At 43.7% G+C, this 11976-nt stretch overlaps 1 protein-coding gene across 5 annotated transcripts in view; it reads left to right on the forward strand.

The window, feature by feature from the left end:
- LOC137323451 (transmembrane protein 169-like) overlaps positions 1–10806 on the forward strand; it is a 76852-nt gene extending 66046 nt beyond the window's left edge. For all 5 annotated transcript variants that reach the window (XM_067986929.1, XM_067986931.1, XM_067986932.1 and 2 more), the window contains one exon: positions 9384–10806. In XM_067986929.1, the coding sequence (XP_067843030.1) occupies positions 9384–10006 (623 nt within the window). In that variant the 3' untranslated portion in view covers positions 10007–10806. The remainder of the gene's footprint in view (positions 1–9383) is intronic.
- The last annotated feature ends 1170 nt before the right edge of the window (positions 10807–11976 follow it).

Below are 11976 nucleotides of genomic sequence, written 5' to 3' on the forward strand. Positions count from 1 at the left end.
TTATCCCAACTCTCTGCTTCCTGTTTGATAACCAATCCTCCACCCATGCCAGAATATTACCCCCAATCCCGTGATTTTTTATCTTAAGTAATAATCTTTTATGTGGCACCTTGTCGAATGCCTTCTGGAAGTCTAAATACACTACGTCCACTGGTTCCCCTTTATCCACCCTATACGTTATATCCTCGAAGAACTCAAGCAAATTTGTCAGACATGACTTCCCCTTCATAAAGCCATGCTGACTTTGTCCTATTAAATTATGCTTATCTAAATGTTCCGTTACTGTCTCCTTAATAATAGACTCCAAAATTTTACCCACCACAGATGTTAAGCTAACTGGCCTATAATTTCCAGCCTTCTGCCTACTACCCTTTTTAAATAACGGTGTTACATTAGCAGTTTTCCAATCTGCCGGGACCTCTCCTGAGTCCAGGGAATTTTGGAAAACTATCACCAAAGCATCCACAATCCCTACTGCCACTTCCCTCAAGACCCTAGGATGGAAGCCATCAGGTCCAGGGGATTTATCCGCCTTGAGTCCCATTATTTTACTGAGTACCATCTCCTGAGTGATTTTAATCGTATTTAGCTCCTCCCCCCCGAGAGTCCCCTGTTTGTCCAGTGTTGGGATATTCTTAGTGTCCTCTACTGTAAAGACTGAAACAAAATATTTGTTCAGCATTTTTGCCATCTCCATGTTTCCCACCATTAATTTCCCGGTCTCATCCTCTAAGGGACCTATGTTTGCCTTAGCCACCCTTTTTCTTTTTATATAACTATAGAAACTCTTGCTATCTGTTTTTATATTTTTTGCTAATTTCTTTTCATAATCTAACTTCCCTTTCTTAATCAATCCTTTAGTTACTTTTTGCTGTCTTTTGAAGAATTCCCAATCTTCTATCCTCCCACTAAGTTTGGCTACCTTATATGTCCTTGTTTTTAGTCGGATACTATCCTTGATTTCTTTACTTAGCCACGGGTGGCTGTCATTTCTTTTACACCCTTTTTTCCTCAGTGGAATATATTTATTTTGAAAGCTGTAAAATAACTCCCTAAATGAACACCACTGCTCATGTACCGTCTTACCCTTTAATCTATTTTCCCAGTCCACTTTAATCAATTCCGCTCTCATACCATCATAGTCTCCTTTATTCAAGCTCAGTACGCTTGTTTGAGAATCAACCTTCTCACCCTCTAATTGGATATGGAATTCAACCATGTTGTGGTCGCTCGTTCCAAGGGGATCCTTAACTAGGACATTATTAATTAATCCTGACTCATTACACAGGACCAGGTCCAAGGTTGCCTGCCCCCTTGTAGGATCAGTTACATACTGCTCAAGAAATCCATCCCTGATGCACTCAATGAACTCGTCCTCAAGGCTGCTCTGCCCAATTTGATTTGTCCAGTTAATATGATAATTAAAATCCCCCATAATTATGGCTGTTCCCTTATTACATGCCCCGACTATCTCCTGATTAATACTTCTTCCAGCAGAGTTGCAACTATTAGGAGGCCTATATACTACGCCCACTAATGTTTTTTTTCCCTTATTATTCCTTATCTCCACCCAAACTGTTTCATTATCTTGATGCTTTGTCCCAATATCATTTCTCTGTATTACAGTGATTCCTTCCTTTATTAACATAGCCACCCCACCTCCCCTTCCTTCCTGCCTGTCCTTCCTGATTGTTAAATACCCTGGCATATTTAATTCCCAGTCGTTGTCACCCTGCAGCCATGTTTCTGTAATGGCCACAAGATCATACCCATACGTAGTTATTTGTGCCGTTAACTCGTCCATTTTATTACGAATGCTACGTGCATTCAGATAAAGAACTTTCAAATCTGTTTTGTGACGCTTAGTTCCTGCTTTTTCCTTTTTTAACACTTTACCTATTACTCCATACCTTCTGTCCCTTCCTGTTACGCTTTCCTCTCTCTCCCTGCTCAGGTTCCCAACCCCCTGCCACTTTAGTTTAAACCCTCCCCAACAGCACTAGCAAACACTCCTCCTAGGACAGCGGTCCCGGCCCTGCCCAGGTGCAGACCGTCCGGTTTGTACTGGTCCCACCTCCCCCAGAACCGTTTCCAGTGTCCCAGGAATTTGAATCCCTCCCCCTTGCACCATTCCTCTAGCCACGTATTCATTTGAAATATCCTCCTATTTCTACTCTGACTAGCACGTGGCACTGGCAGCAATCCTGAGATTACTACCTTTGAGGTCCTATTTTTTAATTTACCTCCTAACTCCCTATATTCTGCTTTTAGGACCTCATCCCCTTTTTTACCTATATCGTTGGTGCCTATGTGCACCACGACAGCTGGCTGTTCGCCCTCCCCCTCCAAAATGTTCTGTAGCCGCTCCGAGACATCCTTGATCCTTGCACCAGGGAGGCAACACACCATCCTGGAGTCTCGGTTGCGGCCGCAGAAACGCCTGTCTATTCCCCTTACAATTGAGTCCCCTATCACTATAGCTCTGCCACTCTTTTTCCTCCCAGCCTGTGCAGCAGAGCTACCCGTGGTGCCAGGAAGTTGGCTGCTGCTGCCTTCCCCTGATAAGTCATCCCCCCCAACAGCATCCAAAGTGGCATATCTGTTTGAGAGGGGGATGGACACAGGGGACCCCTGCACTACCTGCCTGCATCTCTTACTCTTCCTGGTGGTCACCCATTCACTTCCTGCCTGTATACCCTTTACATGCGGTGTGACCAACTCGCTAAACGTGCTATCCACGAGTTTCTCTGCATCGCGGATGCTCCACAGTGAGTCCACCCGCAGCTCCAGCTCCGAGATACGATCGGTCAGTAGCTGCAGGTGGACACACTTCCCGCACACATGGTCGGCAGGGACACTGGTAGTGTCCATGACTTCCCACATCTTGCAGGAGGATCATATCACGGGTGCGAGGTCTGCTGCCATGACTTGCCTTAGCTGAGTTACCCCTTTTAACTTCTTACTGTTTTTCCCTGATGCGACCTTAGTCACTAATGCCCTATTACCTTTGTTAAACTTTCTGTCCCTTCCTGACACACTCTGTTTGTTTTTACCCAAATTGCTACTCTGCCCTACAGCCTTGACTTTGCCTATCTACTGCCCTAGTTATTCGATTCGCCAACACACAGGGTAGCAGGGCAAGAGTGCATAGGTTTAGGGTGGTGAGGGCAGGTTTAGTACAACGGTCATACTCCAATATAGATTGAGCAAACCAAATTAGCACTAATACTGTGGAGGACGAATTCCTGGAATGTATAGGAGATGGTTTTCTAGATCAGTATGTTGAGGAACCAACTAGGGAATAGGCTATTTTAGATCTTGTATTGTGCAATGAGAAAGGGCTAATTAATATTCTTGTTGTAAAGGAGCCCATAGGGAAGAGTGACCATAATATGACAGAATTCTTCATTAAGTTTGAAAGTGATGTCGTTCAATCTGAAACTAGGGACTTAAATCTAAACAAAGGAAACTACGAAGGTATGAGGCGCAAGTTGGCTGTGATTGATTGGGGAACTACATTAAAAGATATGACGGTCGACAGGCAATGGTTAGCATTTAAAGAATTAGTACATAATTTGCAACAAATATATATTCCTTTTTAAAGCACAAAAACCCAACAGGAAAAGCGCTCCAACCATGGCTAACAAGAGAAATTCAAGGTAGTATTAAATCAAAGAAAGAGGCATATAAAGTTCCAGAAAAAGCAGTAAGCCTGAGGATTGGGAGCATTTTAGAATTCAGCAAAGGAGGACCAAGAAATTGATAAAGAGAAAATAGAATATGAGAGTAAACTGGCAAAAAACATAAAAACGGACAATAAAAGCTTCTATAGGTATGTAAAAGGGAAAAGACAGTTGAAAGCAAATGTGGGTCCCTTACAGGCAGAGACAGGAGAATTTATAATGGGGAATAAGGAAATGGCAGAGAAATTAAACAAATACTTTGTGTCTGTCTTCACAGAAGAAGACACAAAAAACCCCCCAGAAATATTAGAGAACCAAGGGTCTGGCGAGAATGAGGAACTGAAAGAAATTAGTATTAGTAAAAAAAAAAGTATTAGAGAAATTAATGGGACTGAAAGTCCATAAATCCCAAGGACCCGATGATCTACATCCCAGGGTTTTGAAAGAGGTGGCTGTAGAGATAGTGGATGCAAAATTGTATAGATTCTGGAACGGTTCTTGCAGATTGGAGGGTAGCAAATGTAACCCCACTATTTATAAAAGGAGGGAGAGAGAAAACAGGGAACTTACAGACCTGCTAGCCTGACATCAGTAGTAGAGAAAATGCTGGAATCTATTATAAAGGATGTGATAACAGGACACTTAGAAAATAAAAATAGGATTTGGAAGAGTCAACATGGATTTATGAAAGGGAAATCATGTTTGACAAACCTATTGGAGTTCTCTGAGGATGTAACTAGTAGAATAGATAAGGGGGAACCAGTGGATCTGGTGTATTTGGATTTTCAGAAGGCTTTCGATAAGGTCCCACACAGGAAGTTGGTGAACAAAGTTAGAGCACATGGAATTGGGGTTAAGATACTGGCATGGATTGAGAATTGGTTAGCAGACAGAAAAGAGAGTAGGAATAAATAGGTCTTTTTCAGGTTGGCAGACTGTGACTAGTGGGGTACCGCAGGGATCGGTGCTTGGGCCCCAGCTATTCACAATCTATATCAATGATTTGGATGAGGGGACCAAATGTAATATTTCCAAGTTTGCTGATGACACAAAACTGGGTGGGAATGTGAGTTGAGGCAGATGCAAAGAGGCTTCAAGGGAATATAGACAGGCTAAGTGAGTGGGCAAGAATATGGCAGATGGAATATAATGTGGAAAAATGTGAAGTTATCCACTTTGATAGGAAAATCAGAAATGCAGAATATTTTTTAAATGGTGAGAGATTGGGAAATGTTGATATTCAAACGGACCTGGGTGTCCTTGTACATGAGTCACTGAAAGCTAACATGCAGGTGCAGCAAGCAATTAGGAAGGCAAATAGTTTGTTGGCCTTTATTACAAGAGGATTTGAGTACAGTAGTAAAGGTGTCTTACTGCAATTATATAGGGCCTGGTGAGACTGCACCTGAAGTATTGTGTACAATTTTGGTCTCCTTACCTAAGAAAAGATATACTTGCCACAGAGAGAGTGCAACGAAGGTTCACCAGACTGATTCCTGGGATGGTGGAATTGTCGTACGAGGAGGAGAGATTGAGTAGACTGGGCCTGTATTCTCTCGAGTTTAGAAGAATGAGAGGTGATCTCATTGAAACATTCAAAATTCTTACAGGGCTCGACAGGGTAGATGCAAGGAGGATTTTCCCCTGGCTAGAGAATCGAGAACCAGGGGTCACAGTCTTAGAATAAAGGGTAGGCCATTTAGGACTGAGATGATGAGAAATTTCTTCACTCAGAGGATGGTGAATCATAGAAAATAGGAGCAAGAGTTGGCCATTCGGCCCTTCGGGCCTGCTCCGCCATTCAAAATGATCATGGCTGATCGTCTAACTCAGTACCCTGTTCCCGCTTTTTCCCCATTTCCCTTGATGCCTTTAGCATTAAAGAACAATGAGAGGTGATCTCATCGAAACATTTAAAATTCAGATGTGGTCTCACCAAGGCCCTGTACAACTGCAGTAAGACATCCCTGTTCCTGTACTCAAATCCTCTTGCAATGAATGCCAACATACTATTCGCCTTCCTAAATTTTTGGAATTCTTTACCCCAGAGGGCTGTGGAAGCTCAGTCATTGAGTACATTCAAAACAGAGATCGAATGATCTCTAGATATTAAAGGCATCAAGGGATATGGGGATGGTGCAAGAAAATGGCGTTGAGGTAGATCATCAGCCATGATCTTGTTGAATGGCAGAGCAGGCTCGAGGGGCCTATGGCCTACTCCTGCTCCTATTTCTTATGTTGTAATAGTACTTCATTGTTTTGTCCATTTTTGAACATCCAAACTTAGGAAGGATACACTGACATTGCATGTAGTCTAGTGACAACTCACAGGATGATACCTGGGAAGAGGGGACTAACCTATGACAAAACTGGGTGAACTTAACCTCATCTGGAGGGAATGCGGTCTAAGGGGTGATTTGATTGTATGTTTGAAATAATGAAGGGATGTGATCATGCAGATAGGGAAACTATCTTCCCTTTTCTAGGGTTATCCAGAACAAGAGGACATAAAATTTGAGCTAGTCCTGGTGATGTGAAAATACGGCATACACTGCCCAGAGAAAGGTCATATGGCGAATCAGTTGAGGTGTGTAACGAGAGAGAGATAACTTCGGAACCAAGGATGGTTAGGGACCTGGAACGAGGGCAGAACATTGGGAATTAAAGTAAAGCTGTAATAGGCTAATAAAATGCCGAACAGGCTTGGTGGGCTGAATCATAGAATCATAGAAGTTACAACATGGAAACAGGCCCTTCGGCCCAACATGTCCATGTCGCCCAGTTTATACCACTAAGCTAGTCCCAATTGCCTGCACTTGGCCCATATCCCTCGATACCCATCTTCCCCATGTAACTGTCCAAATGCTTTTTAAAAGACAAAATTGTACCCGCCTCTACTACTGCCTCTGGCAGCTCGTTCCAGACACTCACCACCCTTTGAGTGAAAAAATTGCCCCTCTGGATCCTTTTGTATCTCTCCCCTCTCACCTTAAATCTGTGCCCCCTCGTTATAGACTCCCCTACCTTTGGGAAAAGATTTTGACTATCGACCTTATCTATGCCCCTCATTATTTTATAGACTTCTATAAGATCACCCCTTAACCTCCTACTCTCCAGGGAATAAAGTCCCAGTCTGTCTAACCTCTCCCTGTAAGTCAAACCATCAAGTCCCGGTAGCATCCTAGTAAATCTTTTCTGCACTCTTTCTAGTTTAATAATATCCTTTCTATAATAGGGTGACCAGAACTGTACACAGTACTCCAAATGTGGCCTCACCAATGCCCTGTACAACTTCAACAAGACATCCCAACTCCTGCATTCAATGTTCTGACCAATGAAACCAAGCATGCTGAATGCCTTCTTCACCACCCTATCCACCTGTGACTCCACTTTCAAGGAGCTATGAATCTGTACTCCTAGATCTCTTTGTTCTATAACTCTCCCCAACGCCCTACCATTAACGGAGTAGGTCCTGGCCCGATTCGATCTACCAAAATGCATCACCTCACATTTATCTAAATTAAACTCCATCTGCCATTCATCGGCCCACTGGCCCAATTTATCAAGATCCCGTTGCAATCCTAGATAACCTTCTTCACTGTCCACAATGCCACCAATCTTGGTGTCATCTGCAAACTTACTAACCATGCCTCCTAAATTCTCATCCAAATCATTAATATAAATAACAAATAACAGCGGACCCAGCACCGATCCCTGAGGCACACCGCTGGACACAGGCATCCAGTTTGAAAAACAACCCTCGACAACCACCCTCTGTCTTCTGTCGTCAAGCCAATTTTGTATCCAATTGGCTACCTCACCTTGGATCCCATGAGATTTAACCTTATGTAACAACCTACCATGCGGTACCTTGTCAAATGCTTTGCTGAAGTCCATGTAGACCACGTCTACTGCACAGCCCTCATCTATCTTCTTGGTTACCCCTTCAAAAAACTCAATCAAATTCGTGAGACATGATTTTCCTCTCACAAAACCATGCTGACTGTTCCTAATTAGTCCCTGCCTCTCCAAATGCCTGTAGATCCTGTCCCTCAGAATACCCTCTAACAACTTACCCACTACAGATGTCAGGCTCACTGGTCTGTAGTTCCCAGGCTTTTCCCTGCCGCCCTTCTTAAACAAAGGCACAACATTTGCTACCCTCCAATCTTCAGGCACCTCACCTGTAGCGGTGGATGATTCAAATATCTCTGCTAGGGGACCCGCAATTTCCTCCCTAACCTCCCATAACGTCCTGGGATACATTTCATCAGGTCCCGGAGATTTATCTACCTTGATGCGCGTTAAGACTTCCAGCACCTCCCTCTCTGTAATATGTACACTCCTCAAGACATCACTATTTATTTCCCCAAGTTCCCTAACATCCATGCCTTTCTCAACCGTAAATACCGATGTGAAATATTCATTCAGGATCTCACCCATCTCTTGTGGTTCCGCACATAGATGACCTTGTTGATCCTTAAGAGGCCCTACTCTCTCCCTAGTTACCCTTTTGCCCTTTATGTATTTGTAGAAGCTCTTTGGATTCACCTTTGCCTGATCTGCCAAAGCAATCTCATATCCCCTTTTTGCCCTCCTGATTTCTCTCTTAACTCTACTCCGGCAATCTCTATACTCTTCAAGGGATCCACTTGATCCCAGCTGCCTATGCATGTCATATGCCTCCTTCTTATTTTTGACTAGTGCCTCAATCTCCCGAGTCATCCAAGGTTCCCTACTTCTACCAGCCTTGCCCTTCACTTTATAAGGAATGTGCTTACCCTGAACCCTGGTTAACACACTTTTGAAAGCCTCCCACTTACCAGACGTCCCTTTGCCTGCCAACAGACTCTCCCAATCAACTTCTGAAAGTTCCTGTCTAATACCATCAAAATTGGCCTTTCCCCAATTTAGAATTTTAACTTTTGGGCCAGACCTATCCTTCTCCATAGCTATCTTAAAACTAATGGAATTATGATCACTGGTCCCAAAGTGATCCCTCACTAACACTTCTGTCACCTGCCCTTCCTTATTTCCCAAGAGGAGGTCAAGTTTTGCCCCCTCTCTAGTCGGGCCATCCACATACTGAATGAGAAATTCCTCCTGAATACACTCAACAAATTTCTCTCCATCCAAGCCCCTAATGCTATGGCTGTCCCAGTCAATGTTGGGAAAGTTAAAGTCCCCTACTATTACCACCCTATTTTTCTTGCAGCTGTCTGTAATCTCCTTACATATTTGCTCCTCAATTTCCCGTTGACTATTTGGGGGTCTGTAGTACAATCCTATCAAAGTGATCTCTCCCTTCTTATTTTTCAGTTCTACCCATATGGACTCAGTGGGCGAACCCTCGGATATATCCCCTCTCACTACTGCCGTGATGTTCTCCCTAATCAAGAACGCAACTCCCCCTCCTCTCTTACCTCCTGCTCTATCTTTCCTATAGCATCTGTACTGGATCATAGCCATGCAGTGATCCAGTGTTGCTATTTCTGGTGAATGTGGCTGGGGCAGATCTGTTCTCCAACTATATTCTGGATTGTGGGTGCTGCTCTTGAGTCAGTAACATCACTGACAAAGGAACGCTGTACAAAATGTCGGTTTGCATGTGATCACCACCTACACCTTAAAATGGAATGGGGAGAAAATGTTTATTTTATGCTTATTGGTTGGTAAAACCATGTGTTGTTTCTGGGGTAGGTGGCTGGAATGTGCCCGCTGACAGCAGATATGTGACGCTAACAGGCACAATCACCAGGGGAAAGAAGAAGGGGCAGATGGTGGACATCCACGTAACCTTAACTGAGAAAGAGCTCCAGGAACTAGCCAAGTCTAAGGAGCCCCCACAATCCGAGGAAGAGAGCGAGAAGAAAGCTTGCGATGTCGCACTGCATAGGGGTCCTCATGTCGTCCTGTGGAGCATGCTGTGCACTCCGGTGGTCTTTGTGTTGTCCTTTGTCATGTCCTTTTATTATGGGACCATCACCTGGTATAACATTTTCCTGGTTTACAATGAGGAGCGCACCTTCTGGCATAAGATTACAATTTGCCCTTTTCTAATCATTTTTTACCCGGTGCTAATCGTGATCGTGTCGGTGTCTCTCGGCCTGTACACAACTGTGACACAGATTTCCTGGTCACTTGGTGAGTGGTGGCAGGCAGTGCGGGACTTGGAGAAAGGTTTCTGCGGCTGGCTGGCCGGAAAGCTTGGTCTGGAGGACTGCTCCCCGTATAGCATCGTGGAGCTGCTCGACTCGGACAACGTTTCAGGTAGCCTGTCGGGAAAGGCAGCACCAGCGGGAGAGCAGACGTCTGCTGTCTAGACAGTGCTGTGGATTGATACTGATCCAGAGAGAACGAACCCACCTCAAGAAGTAGCCTAGGACTTTGAGAAGGAACAAAGAAAGGCAGAATGTTCAAGTGAATTCTCTGTCCTTGTATTTGCTATTTGCATTTGTAGCATTAAGATGCACGTAACTAATGTCTGCTTTTAGCAAGAAATGTGAGCTACTTAGACTGACGTGTACATCCATGTAAGACCCGTGTCAGTCGATTCACGGGGAAACTGCTATGCCTCTTGCCAATTCTCAGTATTACCTGGTTCCTAAAACCAGATGCCGCCCGCCCCCCCCCGTCCCAGTTTGAACTGTGCTTCTCCTTCCCATATCCTCACTAGTGCAGGACTTGAGCCTTTCGATTTGAGCTGTTTACTGAATCTCCAAACAGGTACAAATGATGGTTTCAGGCCAAATTCAGAAAACTTGACATTGATTATTTATTTATTTTAACTTCTGAAGATGCTGATCTGTATGATTATAATAATCTGGGTGCTTTCCCTATAAGAAGATTTGACTTCAAGATTAGTGTTTTTTTTAAATTGAAAAACTTATGTTCACAGACACTACAAGGCCTTAAGTAATAAGGAGAAAAGGAACAGGGCTTACTGCACTACTGATGAATAATGAGTTTGAGTGTCAACATGATGCTGCATTAAACACAGACAACTTCGTGTTTGATACATGCTGTGGGAAGAATTGAATGGGAATCCCATACCACGCTCACACGTCTGCTAGAATGTCATTTGGCTTTAGGGTTGATCCGTAAATAAACTTGATGAAAGAAATGACCATGCCCAGCAATTACTATAAATAATAAGTGGTGTAAAGATCAACATACTTAGGAGATCTCAAGGCCTTGACACAACATTCAATGTTTCACTAAGACTAAGCACCTTGGGATGTTTTTCTATATAAATGTTAGTAGTAGTAGTAGCTGTAAGATGTTATTTACTTACGTCCATACCACGAGATAGCAAATCATAGAGTAAAGGTAATTGATAGTGTAAGATTTAAGATTCTATAGAAATGCTAACTATCAAACTTTAGTTGGGTTTCATTTGATGATGTAATAAATAACATTCCATGTCCAATATTGAAGGAATTAAGATTTGGCAAAGTTATCTTTTGTAGTATGTTGCAAGGTGTCAGAGGTAGACTTCCTATGTGAAATATGTCACTTGGATAAGTGCACAAATACAACCTCTCTCAAGTATTACAAAACTGCTATAGTAAACAATTTTACAACACCAAGTTATAGTCCAACAATTTTTATTTGAAATCTACAAGCTTTCGGAGGCTTCCCCCTTCCTCAGGTAAATGTCAAGAGCTCCTTGAAGCCTACGCATTTAAAAATCACAGAACAATACATGGTGTTTACAGACTGCCCCTGCAACTGCCCGTTGCCAAGGCAATCACCATGTTCAGACAGAGAGGTGTCACCTACAGAACCCCTGAATACACATTCAACAAAAAAACAAACAGGAAAAAAAACAGAGAGAGGCAGAAACGTCCGGAAGGCAAAGAAAGCCAGCAAATGACCCATTATATTAAAAACAGATAGCTTTTGTTCGCTGGTGGGGTAACGTGTAGCGTGACATGAACCCAAGATCCCGGTTGAGGCCGTCCTCATGGGTGCGGAACTTGGCAATCAATTTCTGCTCGACGATTTCGCGTTGTCGTGTGTCTCGAAGGCCGCCTTGGAGAACGCTTACCCGAAGATCGGTGGCTGAATGTCCCTGACTGCTGAAATGTTCCCCGACTGGGAGGGAACCCTCCTGTCTGGCGATTGTTGCGCGGTGTCCGTTCATCCGTTGTCGCAGTGTCTGCATGGTCTCGCCAATGTACCATGCTCCGGGGCATCCTTTTCTGCAGCGTATGAGGTAGACAACGTTGGCCGAGTCACAGGAGTATGAACCATGCACCTGATGGGTGATGTCCTCTCGTGTGATGGTGGT

The sequence above is a fragment of the Heptranchias perlo genome, chromosome 7 (assembly GCF_035084215.1).
Source record: "Heptranchias perlo isolate sHepPer1 chromosome 7, sHepPer1.hap1, whole genome shotgun sequence".
Taxonomy (NCBI): Eukaryota; Metazoa; Chordata; class Chondrichthyes; order Hexanchiformes; family Hexanchidae; genus Heptranchias; species Heptranchias perlo.